The sequence below is a fragment of the Camellia sinensis genome, chromosome 6 (genome assembly GCF_055761805.1).
Source record: "Camellia sinensis isolate YWXY chromosome 6, ASM5576180v1, whole genome shotgun sequence".
NCBI classification, from domain to species: domain Eukaryota; kingdom Viridiplantae; phylum Streptophyta; class Magnoliopsida; order Ericales; family Theaceae; genus Camellia; species Camellia sinensis.
Genome location: NC_138966.1, coordinates 32,768,875 through 32,789,318, shown reverse-complemented (window position 1 = coordinate 32,789,318; position 20,444 = coordinate 32,768,875). Strand labels below are relative to the sequence as shown.

General features: G+C 37.0%; 2 protein-coding genes across 2 annotated transcripts in view; both read right to left on the bottom strand.

The window, feature by feature from the left end:
- LOC114310466 (putative ubiquitin-conjugating enzyme E2 16) overlaps positions 1–19,618 on the bottom strand; it is a 40,690-nt gene extending 21,072 nt beyond the window's left edge. The window contains exons 1-4 of the mRNA XM_028256443.2: positions 19,440–19,618; positions 19,195–19,298; positions 18,985–19,087; positions 15,535–15,598 (exon numbers count right to left, since the gene is read on the bottom strand). Coding sequence (XP_028112244.2) covers positions 15,535–15,598; positions 18,985–19,087; positions 19,195–19,298; positions 19,440–19,469 — 301 coding nt within the window. The 5' untranslated portion in view covers positions 19,470–19,618. The remainder of the gene's footprint in view (positions 1–15,534; positions 15,599–18,984; positions 19,088–19,194; positions 19,299–19,439) is intronic.
- On the bottom strand, positions 3,721–8,053 carry LOC145792614 (uncharacterized). The gene is made up of 2 exons (XM_082873629.1): positions 4,329–8,053; positions 3,721–4,005 (listed from the first exon to the last, which is right to left on the bottom strand). Exons 1-2 carry the CDS (start codon positions 5,419–5,421, stop codon positions 3,971–3,973), a joined length of 1,128 nt encoding a protein of 375 aa, XP_082729755.1. The 5' UTR covers positions 5,422–8,053; the 3' UTR covers positions 3,721–3,970.
- Positions 19,619–20,444: the final 826 nt, after the last annotated feature.

Here is a 20,444-nt window from a genome sequence, read left to right as displayed (position 1 = left end):
CGTTTTTTGTTGCTCTGATACCAACTTAGAAAATATGAGGAAGAAGAACTCCGAAAATATGAGGAAGAAGGAATATATTTCTGTTATATTCAAAACTTCTTATTTTACAAGACCAAATGACACTCCTTATATAGGAGATATTACAAACATCATTATAACCCATTATATGCCACTTACATATTATATATTACCACTATCTACCACTATCATATTATATACATGCCACTATCTACCACCAACACCACTATCATATTCTATACATGCCACTATCTACCACCAACACCACTATCATATTCTATACATGCCACTATCTACCACCAACACCACTATCATATTGTATGCATTAACACAAATTTCCAGCATATACTGCTTAAAATTGTTACATAATCACAAATCAATATTTAGGGGATTTCTAGATTTTTCAATTGGTATCAGAGCAGGTTGTTCTATTTTTTTTTTAAAAAAATATATATTCTTTTAGAACGAGATCTTATTTGATTTGTGATAATAGATTCAATTCATGGGGGAAATTCTATGGTTCGACCACCCCTACTTGACGGATCCAATTATTCTTTTTGGAAAGCTTGGATGAGATCGTTTTTAAAATCTATAGATGAAAAAGTTTGGCAATCTGTCATGAATGGGTGGACCGAACCAACAATTACCGTTGATGAAGTAACTTTCCCCAAACCAATTGAAAAGTGGGACACAATTGATTACCAAAATAGTAGCTGGAATAGTAAAGCTATCAATTCTCTCTTTTGCGCTGTCACACCTGAAGAGTTTAGTCGGATTTGCAATTGTGAAGTCACAAAAGAGGCTTGGGATATCTTACTGAAGCTTGAGTAATCAGGTTAGGGTTTGATAGATTATCATCTCCTATTTATAAATGGAGATTAGGGTTTACAAGATGAGACAATTACAAGTCGAGCCCTGAGGGCATAGAATAATTACAAACCAAAAAAAAAAAAGGCTCAGATAATAATATAATATGCTAACACCCCCCCTCAAGCTGGTGCGAAGATATCTCTCATGCCCAGTTTGCATAACATGTCATGAAATAGTTTATTCCCAACCCCCTTGGTGAGAATGTCAGCAAGTTGTTCACCAGACTAGACAAAAGGAGTACAAATGGTACCACTAGTGAGTTTCTCCTTAATGAAGTGACGATCAATCTCAACATGTTTTGTCCTGTCATGTTGAACTGGATTGTGAGCGATGTTGATGGCGGCCTTATTATCACAGTATAACCGCATGGAGTCCGTCTGATCAACACCTAAATCACTTAACAATAACTTGATCCATAAAAGTTCACACACACCTTGTGCCATAGCTCTAAACTCAGCTTCTGCACTTGACCTGGCAACCACATTCTGTTTCTTACTCCTCCAAGTAACCAGGTTGCCTCCAACAAAAGTGCAATACCCTGAAGTTGATCTCCTATCAGTTACTGATCCACTCCAGTCAGCATCTGTATAGGCTTCCACACGAAGATGATCATACTTTGAAAAATAAAAACCCTTACCAGGAGTAGACTTCAAGTATCTCAAGATTCTCATGACAACCTCAAAGTGAATCTGATGAGGAACATGCATAAACTGACTAACCACACTAACAGCAACAGCAATATCAGGACGGGAGTGAGATAGGTAAATGAGCTTACCCACTAATCGTTGATAGCTCCCCCTATCAACAGCTTCTCCTCCTTCATCATCCCCCAATTTCTGATTGGGTTCCAGTGGAGTGGCACATGCCTTGCAGCCAAGCATCCCAGTTTCCTTCAATAGGTCAAGCACATATTTTCTCTGTGAGATAAATATCCCATCCTTAGAGCGAGCAACTTCAATTCCCATAAAATACTTCAAGCTTCCCAAGTCTTTGATTTCAAACTCATTAGCTAAATATTTCTTCAACAGAGGTATTTTCCCACTATCATTGCCTGTAAGAACTATGTCATCAACATAAACAATAAGTGCTGTAGTCTTACCACGTGAGGAATGTTTCACAAATAAGGTGTGATCTGCCTGACTCTGTTTGAAGCCATATTTAAACATAACCTGAGTGAATCTTTCAAACCAAGCCCTTGGAGACTGTTTGAGACCATATAATGACTTCTGTAGCTTGCATACTTTGCCTTCTGTCTGATGATCCTCAAAACCAGGAGGAATGTCCATATATACCTCTTCTTCGAGGTCACCATGGAGAAAGGCACTTTTGACATCAAACTGATAAAGCAGCCAATCTAGATTAGCAGCTAGAGAGAGAAGTACTCTGATTGAATTCATCTTAGCCACAGGTGCGAAGGTCTCTTGATAATCAATACCATATGTCTGAGTAAACTCTTTTGCCACAAGTCTTGCCTTGTAACGCTCAATAGACCCATCTGCTTTGCGTTTCACAGTATATACCCATTTACATCTCACAGGTCGTTTGCCCGTAGGTAACTCAATCAATTCCCAAGTGCCATTCTTCCTAAGTGCTTTCATTTCCTCAATCATGGCTAGTTTCCACTCAGAGGTAGCAAGAGCATCCTGAAAATGGTTAGGAATACTAACAGAGGAAATATTAGACACAAACGCTCTATATGAGGATGACAAATGAGAGTAGGATACAAACTGTGAGATAGGATGTTGAGTACAAGATCTCACACCCTTCCTTTTGGCAATAGAAACATCAAGATCAATGGACTCAAGAGATTCAAAGTTACCTAGGTTCTCATTAGAAGCAGGAGATGGCAGTGGAGGAGCAGAAGTGGTCCCTTGTATCCAGTGAACTTGTTGTCTGTCTATGTCCCGGTCATAAACATGCCCATTCTGATCCTTGGTGACATTGGGTCCTATAGTCTCAGTAAAAGAGGGTGGTGCAAGAACAACTAGTTCCACCATAGGAAGCACAGTAGAAGAGGGTGGTGCAAGAACAACTGGGTCCACTATAGGAACCACAGGACTAACGGGGTCCACCATAGGCAGCACAGGATTCACTTCACACCAAGGCTCCCCTGGAAATGAGGACAGTGACACCGGAGAGGACGAGAAAAAGGACTGGGACTCAAAGAAAGTAACATCCATGGACACAAACCACTTACGAGAAGAAGTGGTAACATTTATACCCTTTTTGAGTAGGAGAGTAACCAAGGAAAACACACTTGAGGGAGCGAGGGTCCAACTTACCACGAGAAGGAGAGTGATTATGAACAAAACAGACAACCAAAAATTTTTGGAGGAATAGAAAACAAGGACTGAGAACCGAGGAGGACGTGAAGAGGAGCTGGTTTTTGCAAGACCTGGGTAGGGAGACGATTAATAAGATGGGCAACGGTGAGGACAGCGTCGCCCCAATAGGGCCGAGGCACAGACATAGAAAAACACATGCACCAAGCCATGTCAAGAAGATGCCGATTCTTGCGTTCCGCTACTCCATTTTGTTGAGGGGTATTGGTGCAAGAGGTCTGATGGATAATGCCATGAGGAGAAATATTGGCCTAACCCAGAATCTATGTATTCCCCACCATTATCAGAACGAAATAGTTTGACAGTGGCCCCAAACTGAGTACAAATCATCTTATGAAAATTGCGAAACACAGAGAAAACCTCACTCTTATCTTTCATGAGATACACCCAAGTAGCACGAGTAAAATCATCAATAAATGTAACAAACCAGCGATGACCTTTCACAGACATAACACGAGAGAGACCCCAAACATCAGAATGTATTAATGAAAAAGAAACTAAATTTTTATTCACACTGGGAGCAAAAGAAGCTCTTTGGTGTTTTCCAAGTTGACAAGATTCACAAAGAAAGTCAGACATATGATGATGTGCAAAACCAGATGGAAATAAATAGTAAATAAAAAGAAGGATGCCCAAGACGCCGATGCCACAGCCATAAATCAGCGGGGGTAGTAGAAGAAGTGGTGGAAGAATAAGCAAGTTTGTCCGGTTGATCCAGGAAGTAGAGACCATTTTCTGCACTACCACTGCCAATCGTCCTCCTCGTGACAAGGTCCTGAAACAGACAATGATCAGGAAAAAACGTCACACTACAATTCAAATCCTGGGTAAGACGACTCAAGGATAACAGATTAACAGAAAAATTAGAAACATGGAGAACAGAAGATAGATGTATGGTAGGAGTGACTTGGACTAAACTTTTTCCAGAAATGAAAGAAACAATACCATCTGCAATCCTAACTTTGTCCTGACCTGAAGAGAGCTTATAGACAGAGAAAAGATCAGAGGAGCCAGACATATGATCGGAGGCACCAGAATCAATAATCCAAGGCAAAGACTTATGACACAGGAAAACACAAGGAGAAGAGGCTAAGTTACCTGAGCGGGCAAAGGACGAGGAAGCTATACTGAGAGCAGTAGAAGACCGGCGGTCCAACAATTGGCGCAAAGCATCCTCCAGCTCAGTATCAGAAGCTTGGCCAACAGAAGCAGAATTAGAATCAAGTGTATCAACGGCACTAGACTGATGAGCCCGGGAATAGGAACCACGTCCTCTAGACTGACCGAACCGACCTCCTCGTGAACCAGACCGATCACCTCGACCCCCGGATGGAGTCCCATGAAGCTTCCAGCACGTCTCACAAGTATGTCGCGGCTTCTTGCAATAATCACAGAATACAAACTCCTTAGCAGCAGACGGAGGGATGGGAGTCAGGCTGAGGCCATCTCGAGGAGTAAACAGTAATGCTGAGGGGTCAGTAGAGACAGGGGACATCATAGCGGACCGGCGACTCTCCTCATTCTGTACATAGGCAAATGCCTCCTGAAGTGAAAGAAGAGTGTCCATACCCAGAATTCGACTTCTAACTGGATCATACTCCACATTTAGGCCTGCCAGAAATTTAAAGACTGGTTCCCGTGTGATGAACTTCTTGTACCCGACAGAATCAACAGGGCAAACGGGCTTAGAGTCTTCCAAGTGGTCAAGACGTTTCCAGTCGTTGGTGAGGAAAGTGAAATACTGAAGAACAGTCTGCTCCCCCTGAAGTGAGCTCTCAATAGAGCAGCGCAACTCAAATGCCTGTGAGAAATTCCCTTTGCGGGAATAAGTGGCAGCCACAGCATCCCAAACATCCTGGGCAGTCTCCATAGACAAGTAGCCCTCACCAATTTCAGGAACCATCGAATGAATAAGCCAACCCATAATCAAAGAGTTGGTAATCTGCCATTGGTCATAACTCGAGTCAGTGGTACTAGGTGCCTGTATCCTGCCATCAACATACCCCATCTTCCCTCGGCTCTTCAAAAATATAGTCAAACTTTGAGACCATGCTATGTAGTTCTGACCATTAAAGAAAGAGGTGGTGATTTTCAGACTAGGGTTGGGGTTCTCAGTCATGGTAGTAGGTATAATGAGACTCTCACTCCTCGGTGTTTGAGAAGTAGGGGACACACTGGTAGAATCTGCCATGGATACTCTACTACCGAACCCGCAACAAAACTAGTGGCAATCACAAACCCGGAAGGTGGTGATGAAAGAACAGACACAATGACCACTATAAAAGCATAACAAATTAAGAAACCATTTTTTGTTTTTTTTTTTTTTTTTTTTAAATATATTTATTGATTTAGGTATTCATTTATATATGTATTGGTACTGTGTTTATACACAACACAACATAGGCATACCAAAGAGGTATACCAAACAGAGATGAGAGAATACCAGAGAAGGTGGCTGAGTGAGGAGATCGACGAAGGCTGACGAAGGCTCAACGAAGGCTGACGAGGGCTCGACGAAGGCTGACGAACTACTGGAGGAGCTCGACGATGGCTGACGAAGGTCGATGAGCTGAGGAAGGTCGATGCAAAGACGACGGCGACTGAGTGATGAAGATGAGGCAGAGATCGACGATGAGAGACTGCTAAGTGACGATCGTCAGAGGAAGGCGAAGCAGAGGAAGACGAAGCAGAGGTAAGTTTCGAACCCTAGAGTGTCGTTGGTGCAAAGGTCGACCAACAAGGGTGAGCCGAAACCCTAGTGGTTCTGCTCTGATACCATGAAGCTTGAGTAGTCAGCTTAGGGTTTGATAGATTATCATCCCCTATTTATAAATGGAGATTAGGGTTTACAAGATGAGACAATTACAAGTCGAGCCCTGAGGGCATAGAATAATTACAAACCAAAAAAAAAAAAGGCTCCAATAATAATATAATATGCTAACACTTACAAACTATTCATGAGGACACTCCTTCTGTTAAACGCTCTAAACTTCAAAGGCTCACGTCTAGTTTCGAAAACCTTTCAATGAAAGATAGTGAGACCTTTGATGAATTTTATGCGAAGTTGAGTGACATTGTAAATTCCAGCTTCAATTTAGGTGAAAAAATACCAGAATCCAAAGTTGTGGGAAAAATTTTGAGATCCTTGCCCGATCGGTTCCAACCAAAAGTTACGGCTATTGAAGAGGCTCAAGATGTTGACAACTTCAAGCTGGATCAGTTGGTTGGAAATCTCCAAACTTATGAGGCACATAGAAATTTCAAAAAGAAACAAAAAGATATTACTTTCAGTAGTGCTCATAGAGTTGGAAAGGATTCTGATGAGGATTGTGAGATAGATTCCAAGATTACGGCTGCTTTTGTTAAACAATTTAAAAAAAAAAAATTGAAAAAGAATCCTAATCTTTTGGAATCTACTCATACTCATAAATCTAAAGGCAAAGATAAACTCAAAATTAATTTTATAGCCAAGAAGGAGAAAGGAAAGATACAAGGGAACTCTGAAAGACTCCAATGCTATAAATGCCAAGGATTTGGCCACTTTGCTTCAAAATGCCCTACTCGTTTGAGGAAGAAGAAAGCCCTTCCCATCACTTGGGATGATGAATCAGAATCTGATGAAGATGAAAGTGACAACGAAGATCAAGGCAAAGAGGGACATAAACAATTCCTTGCTTTCATGGTGGCTTCTAAAACTGAAGGACAAACAGAGTATCCGAAGAGCCCAGTTGAGAATGCCACTGATGATGAATCCTCAGGAAGTGATGATGAAGAGCTTGAGCAAGCTTATGAAAAGTTGTATAAAAAATCTCTTAAGTTATCCAAATTAAATGACAAACTCACTATGAAACTCAAAGCATGTGAAAGTGAGAATGTCAAACTAAAAGAGGAGATTTCCGAGGCCAGGATTGATGCCATCAAGATAGCTGATGATCGACAAGCTCTTTGTGCAAAATTATTGACTTGTGAGAGAGAGAAATGAGCTACAGGAAACCCATGTCATGGATGAAGAAACATTGAATCTCTCGAGATGTCACAAGTTGCTTTGGAAGAACTAATGATCACGAAAGAGGAAGAGCTCAAGTGTGTTATGGCTACCATTAGTCTTTGGAACAGAGGATCAAAGACTTTGGACAATATCATTGGGTCTCAACAAATTTGTTCTGATAAGAGTGGCATTGGCTTTGATGGTAAGAAAGAGCAAAAACAGAATGCATCCACATCTCATGATACAAGAACTCAAGGAAAAGCAGAACAAAAAATTCAACATAAGGATGGACTTCTCAAACTTGCTAGAGTTGGTAAGGTAAAAGAAAAGAAGGTACATCCTGTACACCCTATTTTTATTTGTCATCATTGTGGTATGCATGGTCATATTCGCCCTTATTGTTATAAGTTGCATGGGAGAGTGTCTCATAGAGATGGAAGAAATTCTAACATCTCATGGGGTAGGAGACACTTCATTGGTCATAAGGAGGTTAAGGGTCATAAGGAGGTCAAGGGTCATAATAAACCTTACTATTTTGATTTACTTGAGACCAAACATGAACAGAGGCTGTGTTTTCCTAGAACTAGGAATAAGAAGTTAGAAACCATGTCAAGACGGGTTCTCATTGAAAGAAAAAGGAACCACAACGTCAAAACACCACCCAAGAACCACAATGCTTACAACTTTGTTCATACTAAAGCGGTTTGGGTGAGAAAACTTGACTTGTGTTAATTTGTTTATTTGTTTTAGCTTTTGGGTTTCTGTGTTTTTTTTTAATTAAAAAAAAAATGTGTGCTTGTTCGTTTTTTTGTCTTGCTTTATTTTTGAAAAAAAAAAAAAACACAAAAAGATTTTCTTAGTATGGTTTTGCAAGCTTAAAATTTTTGAGTGATCCTTGTTGCATATTGAAATTGATAAGAATATCCATTACATGTTAATATGTGTGTGCTTTCTGTGATCATTACTCATTTTGGGGTGTGTGTTTTTTGATTAGTATGTCTCATTCTATACACACTATTGGATTAGCAAATATTGGAGTCTTCCACCTTCGTGTTTTTTTTCTCTATGGACTTCTGGCATTGTATCTTTTGCTTTTTTAGAGGAATTGACCTATACTAACATATCATGGGTGATGTTGAGTCTCTTAACCATCTTCCATCTTTTTGCATCTCCACGACTTTCCTCTCTATTCTTTGTAGTCCAGGCATGAGGAAAAGGTTACCTCAGAGTCACCAACCAGGCCATCCTTATTATATCCATGCGTCTCTGGTTCGGTTTCCATACTCTTGAGCGTGTCAGCCGCCAATGAGTGTGAAAAAGAAAGAAACAAAAAAACAAAAGGATGTGCAAAAGAAAGAAAAGAAAAAGATGTAAAAAAAAGAAAAAAATAAAGGATTCATTGATTAAAGGGGAGCCTCCGCCTTTACTCACCAAATACCCCTTGATTCCTAGTGGTTTGATTTTCCTTTATTGTACTTAGATTCTCTTGTCGGAGGTTCAACTTTCAGATCACTACTAGGATTGAATCTAGTATTGTCAAACTCCAAGAGTCACACACACACTTTTATCATGGGATCTATGCTTTTCACATAATGCATCACTTTCTTTTATGAAGAATCTTCTAGAGGCTGTGCACATTGTGTTTTCTTATAGTGGTGCTTCTTGGATAATCTTGTGTGTTTCAAGGTACAAATCAGAAATTCCTTGCTTGCTCCACCATATTATTTTTTGTTGTTTTCTTCTCGTTCATTGTTTTTAGTAAGGGGGAGTTTGGTTTATCATTACAAGAGTTTGTTAGTATGAACACTTTGTTTTGTTTGGTAAGGGAGATTGGCTTTAGTTGTTTTGCATGTTGCTATGCACTGTTTGCTTATTATTTCCTTCTTCCATGCTCCTAATATTTACATCATCATATCATTGCTTGTGTGGTTTATGATATGGCTTTAGTTGATTGCGCTTCCTTTGTCAATTCGGGACAAAAAAGGGGGAGTATGTGTCTTAGTTTTCAGGTTTTCATGCTACATGTTCTTAAAGTTTTCAGGTTTTCATATTACATGTTCTTAAAATCTCCAAGTCGCATCTATTCATATTTTCCATCTCATGCTTCAAATGCTTCAAGATAATCTAACCATATGTTTATTGCTTTTTCATATACTCTTGTGAGACTAATAGTTGTTTTGGAGATTGTGACACTAATAGCTGTTTTGCAGATCTTAATCTTGAGAAAGAAGTTTGTGTTTGTTGGTTGTAATGGGTTGGGGTGATTAGGATTTTATTTGTTAGGTGTGTTTTGTCACAGCATTGTCAAAAGGGGAGATTGTTAGGTTTTATTATTGACAATCCCGTTTGACAAGGATTTCTTTAAGAAGTTGATTTTCTTCCAAAACTATGATTACTTTTGGATTTCTATAAGTAATTGGATTTCTTCCAAAACTAAGATTACTTTTGGATTTTCTATAAATAGTTGGTTTTCTCCCAAAACTATTTAATTCCTCCAGATCTTCTTTTTGGTTCTTAAGGTTTATATCTGGGGATATTTTGTTAATTTTCTTTGATGTTTTATTGAGTATTCAACTCATGGTTTAAAGAGAGTACATCAAAGGTTTTGTTTGTTATACACAAGAGAGAGAGAGAGAGAGTTGTTCTTCGGTGGATTCTGAAGAATTCGAGCCTGAAGCTTCGATGGATTCTGGAGTGGCTCATCGTAAAGACAATTCCGAGGTGAAGACAGGGTTGGAAGAGACACATAGAGGTTGGTTCAATTAGGCATGGATTAGCTAGGTAATTGAGAGTATACCTGTGTAATTCCTTTAAATCTTCTTAGTGGATTGTTTTGTGGCTGTTGCCCGTGGCTTTTTAATCACAGTTGGAGGTGTCCAATTGTGATTTTTCCACGTTAAAATCGTTGTGTTGATTTGTCTTGATTGTTTGATTGGGATTGTTATATACTGCTTAAAATTGTTACATAATCACAAATCAATATCTAAGGAATTTCTAAATTTTTCAAAGATTGTTGCTATGTTTGAGCGTAACAACCTTGGTCTACCTTATGGAGTGCCTCATTAACTGGTTTCTCGCCAAGTTTGAGGTTTCCTTGTTTGACGAGGATGACTTCACTTCTCCTTCCTGGCCATTCACCAAAAAGACTCTCACAGAGTCAGTCTCATGTTAAGGGGGTCCCTGCTGGGGTGGGTAGTTCAAGTACAGGTACAGGTGATGCTACTATGGCCGAGGAGGCTAAGTTTGATACAACTATTGCCAGTGAGGCTGTTGGTGAGGGGGAGCAGCCACCTCCAGTCCGTACTATCCGCGGCCAGCTCCATCATTTCGAGCAGTCTGTTATTTCTCATTTTGATCGTCTTGAGGGCCAGATGGATATTTTCGAGGCCAAGCTCACGGATCTAGAGACTACTGCTGATGCTCAGCCCACCGCGTTGGAGACCTCATCCAGGCGCATTAAGGAGTCCGTTGCACAGTCTTCTGCTTATTTGTCTCAGATCTTGTCTCTTCTCCAGATGCAGTCACCTCCACAGCCACCAGCTCAGTGGTCTTTGTTGCACAGTCATCTTTTTTGGCTAGTTTTATTCTTGCACAGATATATCTATTGTTGCACTGATTTCTCTATTGTTTTTTTCTCTCCTGGACAAAAAGGGGGAGTAGATGCATTGTTAGGAATATTTTTGGATGCTTAATGGATGCATTGTTAGGATGTTAGGAATATTTTTGGATTATGGGTGTTATACTTGGTGCATGCCTTATTGAGCTACTTTGTCATGCCTTATTATTTATGATGGATGGGTATTATGCTTGGAGTTTGGATATTGTTGCATGCCTTATTATTTCTACATGGATAGGTATTATGCTTGGCGTTTGGATATTGGGTTGCTTTTGTTTTTGATATTTATATATTTGGTTATTTATTCAGTTCCACAGTTTTGGTTTGTGTGGTTGTCTCTTCAAGTGAATTGTTCGAGAATTGCATGGTTCATGGTCGTCACATTCAGTTCTTATAGTGGTTTTGTTTTTTTGTTTTTGAGGTTGTTGATTATTTTAGCCAGTTTTTGTTTTGGGTTGTTTGTTAGGAAAATTGTTTAGAACAGTTTTGTCCGGGATTTGACAAAGGGGGAGATTGTTAGGACCCTTGTTGTCAAATTTCATGGAAAAACTGAGGTTGAAATCGAGTTGTAATTTTCCAATTTTTAGTCTTCCCGCTCGAGCAAGCAAAATGACACTCAAGCGGAGTTTATACTCTCACAGTATTTTGCGTGTCTACAAAAATACTGAGTGATATGTTTTTATGCTCGAGTTTTTACGCTCAAGCGTGGGATCTTCCGCTCGAGCATGAACCCTGGTTTGGAACACGCGATATAGAGTCCCCGCTCAAGCGCCCATTCCCACACTCGAGTAGACAGCGCGATCTCTGCCTCTATAAAAACACTTGTTGCTCCAACTCTAGGGTTACTTTTCCTAGATCTTCTTTAAGGGTCTTAGGATTTTCTTTTGGGATATTTTTCCTGGTTTTTCTTGATGTTTTGATTGAGTTTGAACTCATGTTCTAATAAGCACACATCAAGGAGTTTGTTTGATTTTTCTTTGAGAGTATTCTTCTTCGGTGGAATCCGAAGATTCAAGCACAAAGTAATCAAAGGAGTTTGATGCGTTGTGTAGTCGTTTATTCGACAATTGATGTTGTGGATTCAACATCAAGCTAATCAATTTCGTATGATGGTTACAGTGAAAGACATACAAAAGATTTGAAAACAAATTGGAAGTTGTTCTGATAATTTGTTTGGTATCTTTGTAATCTTTCTTTCTTCAGTAGTGGATTGATTTGTGGCGTTTCGCCCATAGTTTTTTATCAAAATTGAAGGTGCTTCAATTTTGGTTTTTTCACATAAAAAATCGTTTGTGTCGATTCATTGTTTTTGAAACAACAATCTAAATCACTTTCGTACATGCTTGATAATTTAGATTGTGAGTTTTATTTGGTTGGGAATTGAAACAATTAAATCTTGATCTAATCATGAATCACTTAGGTTTTTCAATTTTTATTGTAGTTATTATTAATATTGTTGTTGTTATAGTGTAGGACACTTGGCACTCCCTTAATCACTTGAAGATTATGATAAGTTATAAGAGAAGTTATCAAGATTGAAAGGATGGAGGACAATCAAAAACCCAAGAATGAAGATGGAGAATGTGAGAGGTTATTGGTGGTTCCTGTGTGGTGGTCTACATTACACGGACTCGTCAGTTTTGGCGAAGTATCCGTGTCGATACGATACGACACGACACGACACGGGTACGGGTACGGAATCCGGACGGGATACAGCATAAAAGAAGTGGATACGGCATAGAAGAAGTGGATATGGCATATGGAAGTAAGAAGAAAGATGGCATACCTGTGATTAGGGCTACAAAAACTGCGATTAGGGCTTCGATCCTGCGATTAGGGATGCGATCTTCTTCTCTCGAACTGTCTTCTTTTCTCTCTCAAGCTCACTCTCGATCGTTCTCTTCGTCTGTCTCTTCTCTCGCTCTTGATCATCTTCATCACTCTCTTCTCTCTGGTTCGATCAACTTCATCTCTCCTTCTCTCTGTTTTCTTTTCTCTGTATTCTTCTCTCTTGACCGTATTCTCTCCTCTCTTCGTTTTAATCGATGCCTATCATATAAATAATATATAATATAAATTATATCATATACAATATATAATATATATAATATAATTTATCATAAATAATATAAATATATATATATGTCATTTAGTTATTATATTTTTGTTATTTATAATATATATCAATTAAAAGTAAAAAAATAAATTATATAAAAAAATTAAAAAAATTATCAATAAAAGTAATACATAATATAAAAATAATAAATATTTTTAAAAAATAACTATTTAACTTATCTTTATATAATAAATATATTTTAAAAATTAAATATTTAACATATCCACGTACCCGTATCCTCGTTTGGATCCATATCCACGTATCCTCAATTTTTAGTTTTGAAGTGTCCGACCCCTAGATACGTATCCGCACCCGATGCCCGCACCCGAGTCCGTGTAACGTAGGTGGTGGTTATTTCCTACACTTTCTATAAATAGCCTCTCATGGTTAATGTAAAAGGGACATCACCAACAACTAGCAAATCAACTTAGCATAGTTTAATTCAGTTAGTAATAGTTCATCTTGGGAGTAGTTTCGTTTAATCTTGTTATTTTAGTTCATCACTTGTAAACTTTGGAAGTTTTAATATAATTTTTCTTCGTTTACTCACGTATTGTTGTGATCCGAAAGAAGTTCATGAATCTTTCAAAGCAAAGAGCACAATTGGTTGATTTCCTTTTGTTGTTTGGTAAATTGTTGTTAAGCCTTTGTCAATTGGGCTTTAACAGAAATTTTGCTAACAATTTTGGCATGCCCAGTGGGACACGTTCTAATGACACATACCTGGAGACAAGATGAAGTTTCGAACAAAGGCAAACAACATGTGGCAGTGCCTGACAAGCAATTGTGCAAGCACTCTGTTAGCAAAATTTCTGCAAGGCTACAATTGACAGAAGATTTGGCTACAAATTTTGCCAACATCACAAATAAATTCCAACAAGTGGTTCAAACTAATGTTTTTCTACTCCTAAAGATTAATATCAACTACTCCTAATATGTTTTATGGTCCCCTTTGTCTCCTCCTTTAGCCTATTTACAGGCTTATATTCAGACAATTTCCATTTAAGTAACTGCTCAAGGCAGTTTCCATTCATGTGCATGCTGCCACTTTATAAGAAGTTAGTCAACATCTTCAATATTGTGCCACACTTGGCCACTATCTTCTAACCCATTTGATCTTTGCAAAGTCAATAATCAAGTGGGAGATGTATGTTGTTGTCATGTGTCAATTATAATAAAACAAATAACAATAATAATAATAAACTATGAAGCACGGACACGGATACGGACACGGACACGGACACGGAACACGGCATTTTTTAAAAAATGGGGATACGGACACGGCTGGGGACACGGCAAATTTTTTTTATATAAATATTTTAATTTTAATACAAGTTAATTATTTTATTTAATTATTATATTTTTAAATAAATATGATTCTATTAATTTTTTTATTTTATTTTGTCTACTATTTTTTTTTGCTTAATATGTATAAGTAAATATTATATCTTATATATATATATATATTATATAAGGTATAAGATATGCCTTTTTATTAATATTAAATAAATACACACACATATATATATATTATACCAAATAAATACATTAATATTAAACCTAATAAATATATATATATATATATATATTATATGAATCAGATCAGATCAGAGCAGAGAGACGCGAGGGCGATTGACGCGATCGATGCGAGAACGAGAGAGAGAGAGAGAGAGAGAGAGAGAGAGGGGGAAGGCGAGAGACAGGGATGAGAGAGAGAGAGAGAGACTTACGGATAGAGGTCGACAGGCGAGGCGAGGCGAGTCGAGGTCGAGGTTGAGGTCGAGGTCATGGATGGAGGTCGACAGGCGAGAGAGAGAGAGTGACTTACGGTGGTCGACTGAATGGAGGTCGACAGGCAACTCGACTGGATCGAAGACCAGGCTTGTATCTTGACCTTTACTCTTCTCCTTTACTCTTCTCTTTTGCTCTTTGCTCTTTATGTCCAGATTTGGACACGCGTGTCCAGATTTGGTGGACACGGGTGTCCCCGCCGTGTCTCCGCCGTGTCCCTGCAAAAAAAATAATTAAATTAAAGGGACACGCCGTACGTGTCCCCGGCGTGTCCCCGTGTCACACACTGCCACGGCATGAAATCTGGCGTGTCCATGCTTCATAGATAATAAATGTGGCCATATTTATCATAATAATAATAATAACAATAATAATAAAAAATGTGGCCGTAGTTACTCTTAAACGATGATTATGGTTTGAATCGACTTACAATAATTGGCAAGGCACAATCAACAAGACTAGATGTGGACATAATTGATACAATTCTTGAAGATGAGCAAGGGGCTAAATCGACAGGGCACAATCGACAAAAAAAATTAATTAATTTATGGTTCAAACCCAGTCACACCTTGGCCATAGATGAAATGCTTAGAACAGTCGGTCTATAAAGTTTGAGCCTTGAAGCACAACATATTATTCACTAGATATAACTCCTCCAAATGAAAGTCAACAATTGCATATCATGCAAACTAAACCAATGAATTAATCAACATATAACATTAATTAACAAAGAAATATACTTGCACCTTGACTTTCTAAGAATTAGGGATGAGTATGAGGTAATAAGACAAACCTAAACAGATATGGCCGTTGCTATAAATGTGAGGGTGAAGTGGAGCCGGAGCAAGAAAAATAACCTGCCAACCAACACAGAACCACCCAAAATTAATAGGACCACAATCATTTGGAACACATTTAAACAAGCCAAAGAAATGTGACCTAAGAATATGATTTTGATTTTAGATTCTTTGAAGTAAAAATGTGAAACCCCAATAGCAAAAAAACAATATTACACATCTACACAAAAATCCAAAAACTATCCCCACAAATGAAATATGTTATTTGGACAAGATTTATTCTAGGTGTGACCCACACTACACTACACTATATTTAAATATACACATTCTGGGATGATTTTTGGGTAGATAGCTTTTTTCCAAAGCAAAAACCTCCACTTAAGTGCATTTGTTCTTTCCTTCTATTCTTTTCAAATAAGACAACAAACATTGGCTGTCACACACACCCCGATTTTCAAAGATCAATTAGGCAGAGAAACTAATTAACTTAAGCGTGAGCTTTTTAAGTAAAACTCTCTTTATTACTTAATTCATCCTTGAAATCACTTTCCTCAGCCAATTCTCATTAAATTCTCAAAATTAGGTTTGTCTCGTAAAACGTGCCCAATGGTCTTAGATTGGATGAGGTTGGACAACATGTCCATTTTTTCTTTATAGAATCTAACTTAACTTTTGGTGACAAAACAAGTGTTTTTGATAAAATTCGGCTTGCATTGAGAAATGTGCCATTTGATAGCTTTTGAAATAATTCATCCTTTAAGTTCAAAAACTCTAGTGTTCTTGCACAATACTAAACACATCCTCACTTGGCGCGCAAACCAACAAAATGTACATCATGCAATAACTAAAATAAATGTTTAAGTTACAAACCCAAAATTAATTAATACAACAATCCGACAAAAGGTATAAAAGCACGCAGGTCCAAATTAACCTAGGGTCTATACTTAACAAAATAAACCATGTCCTGACGCTCATGTCGATAGATGTCCATCAGTAACTACACAATGCAGGGGGGTGAGTATTGACACTCTCACCCGACAGTAATCTCATTTCTTGCTAAGTAAACATGTTAGTGTCGTAACAAGTAAAATTATGCAATGAAATGTCCAATTTTCGGATTAACTTACTTAATCTTATTAAGTCCAATCTTATTTAATTAACTCACACTAGGATAATTAAATAAAAAAAATAATCCGAAATCAATAACCGCCAACAAGGCATCAATAACTTGCCAACAAGGCAATAAACCTAGCCTAGCCAACACATTTCGTGTCCAAGCCATAAATAAGTACATAATAGGTCCTATCCTGATCACACCCCAGGCTCGCTCCAAGCTGCGTGTCAAAAAGAAACTTTGTCCTCAACCACCGAAGGCTACTACTTTTCTAAACTGTGCAGTGTCTGGGGTTCTAACCTGCAGATAGTTAGATCCACGATCTCCTCAACCGTACTGAACCTCAACATTGGCTATAAGCCTATAACCCGAGCCAAGCCCGTAAAATCAATAATAGCGGGACGCACTCGAAAAATGACTTAGTAAATACTAACACCAGTTGTTTAATACTTTAGTTAGATTCCCACTTTTCCATACTTAAAGTAATTTCCAACACTTAGCCATTCTTTTGTTAACAATGCTCTTTCTAGCCAATTTTACCAATTCGCCCCTAGGGCTATAATAGTAATATATTCTTAGTGTGAAATGCCCAATATGCCCCTAACGCACAATTTTATCAAATTACCCTAAGTTTTAATTACCAAAATGCCCTCAAAGCATGAGATTACCAATTTACTCTTCATTAATCCCAAGTTAATTTTCTACGTGGCAATTTCAATAAAATAATCCAAAATATTAACAAATGACCACTTTACCCCTAAAGTGTCAAGATTACCTTTTTGCCCTTATTAGTCCCAAATTCATCAAATGATCCAAATAACTCATAAACACAACTAAAATAATAAAAGTCATAGAAACAAATATTTTTAAGAAACCAATAAGCAAAACTAGGGTAAAAATCATGAAAAAATAGTAAATCAACTCTAAATCACACCATCTTTTAGACTAAATCATTTTAACCCATGATTAATCTAACTACGTCATTTTCCCCAATTTCTCAACACTTTAAATATTTCTCAAAAATTCAAAGTTGTACAAATCACATATTCTTTATGCCCTTAGTCATCAAACATGCCATAGATTACACTTTTTGGTGTTTGAAGAAAAAGCCCTAAACTAATTAAATAATGTTTTTTACGATTTCAAGATAAATATGACAATATCATGTTAAAAATTCATGAAATCACATACCAAGAACATATTTAGGGATTTCAAGATAAGAATCTAACTCTTACTCAAAAAAGTGATTCGATAAAATACGTATCAAACATATAGCTCATGGATTTGAATATGTACAAAACAAATAATGCATTTCATATACTAATCGCGCCATTAAGTTATGAAATTATGTAATAATTAACTTCAAATAAACCCTAACATGTTTTTCTAAGAAAAAATTGAGAGAACCCCTACCTTTACTTAAAGCTTTCAATCAAATGAGGAAAAAGGGAGAGAAGTTGGATGATCTAGCTTAAGTGTTCCAAGGCTTCAATTTCTTCTACGAGTTTCAAATGTTGCTAACAAACCCTTTCACAAATACATACTAATCTTACAAGGATTTGAGCTTCCTAACCCCTTAAGTACAAGAGAAGGATCACCAATCTAAAGGAGGAGGTTGAGCCAAAACCTTAGCACTTACAATGGTGGAAATGCAAGACAAGAGAGAGAGAGAGAGAGAGAGGAAAATGGGGGAGGAGGTTGTCTCGGTTCGGGCCCGGATGCATGCAAATCGAGACAATTGTTTGCACTACATTTCTCAACACGCAATTAAATTCTATTTGTACAGGATTGGCCATATGATTATATTAACACACCCGAGAGAGTCTGTCCCTTAAGTCCCAGATTGGCTCAAGAATCAATGTACACAAACCGAGACAATCAGTTGCACTGAAAATTAACTGACGGATGTCTAAATTGAAATGAATAGAGAAACTTATGAGCTTAATTATAATTAATTAAACTTAATTAGTACTTGATTATATTAAATAAAAGTTCAAATTTTTTCCCAGTTGTTGCATTGGCCCTGTTTGACGCAGCTTATCGTGAGTTAAAAACTGATAATCAAGTAGCAGAAGTTAAAATCAACTCTTTCCCAGCTTATTTAATTTATTTATGCATAATAAGTTGTAAACAAAAATTATACCAAACAGTCTGGCATCTAAATTAAAATTAAGCTATAAACAGGTCATTTAAACTCTAATATTCACAAAATTTCGTTAAAATTCGCTCAGCTTTTTTTTTTTTTTTTTTTTTGATGGTTTTTTTGGGCAACAAAACACAGGGCAATAATTAATTATACAAAAATCAGATGTATCACTTAATATACATTCACCTGTGGAGCCTCCATGGGGTAATGCTCAGGAAAGTCAACCTGAAGCTGGAAAGTCTCATTCGAGTACAAAGTCCCCGGTGCACCGTTGACTTCAATTACCCATCTTTATAACCCCCAAAAAACAAGTAATCAGAAGATTAATTTCCAAAATTATTCAAAAGAAAAATTAAATAATTAAATAGGAAGAAGAAAAGAAAGTGAGAAGAGAACCTTTGGAGATTATCAGTGACTTTGTGGTTGAATCCTGATGGTGGATTAACCTGCCATTCTACGAGCTCCTTCTGGAGGCGATTGCAAGCGATCTTGCTCAGACCCTGAACACGATTTAAGTCAAAAAGAAGAAAATGATGCACACAAACACAATCAAAGATAGGGATTATAAACGATATTGCATTTATATAATAAATATATTTATATATTTATATTTATAGAGATGTGCTAGAGAGAGCGAGAACCTTGCGAGAAGGAGCGGAGGTGCCGGACATGGCTTTGCAGTGGGGGAAGAAAGAGAAGGGTGTAAATTCAAGATTTTTAAGAGGGTATCGTCGGTGTTGTCTTCATTCTGTCTTTCGGTTTTAAGTTTTAACCCCCCTCGTCCGGGCAATTCTATTTTAGCCCACTATTTATATTTTTGGTAATTCTGTTTGCAAACTACCAAAAAAAAAAAAATTAGAGTTAATTACCTAATATTGTGATTGGTTAAGAAATTTGGAAAGAAAATAAAAAAATAGATAACATGATTAAAATATACATATATTTTACTTAATTTCACACTAATTTTTCCTTTCCAAATCCATTCCTAAATTTCTAAATAAACACAATGTAAAAGTCCTACTTACAAATATTATGGTAACTCAGGTTCTATCTAAAATTTTTTGAACTAATAAATCTTATTTAGGCCTCGTTGGGGAACAGACTATTTTAGTAACTTTTTGACTTTTTACGAAAAGATATACAGAAAAATAGAGGAGTAATGTAACAACTTATAGTGACTTTTTAGCTAAAATACTTAGTTCCCAAACATAGTCCTAGTAAAATTAAAGATATTATCAGTTTTTTTTCTAATTTTTAAAACTAAGAATATTATCAATTTTGCATAATAATATTCTAAATAATTGTTTCACTAACTGATAAAAAAACGAAGAATGAAATTAAACGTTTTTGTCCTTCTACTTATTAGTTTGATTCAATTATCCAATAAAACCGAGAACATTAGTTTTTTTTCAATTTTCAAATTGAGAACATTGTCATTTTATTTTTAAAGTTTTTTTTTTTTGATTTTGCACATCAATATTCCATCATTATACCCTTTATAGACACAAAATTTTTAGTTTTGCACAAAAAAAATAATTCATTTTTTTCAATTTTTTCAAAAAAAAAAATTAGCTTTTCAATTTGAAAGTTGATATTTTAAAGTTTTAAAAATCAAAATAAATGTCAAATCATTATGTTCTTTTATA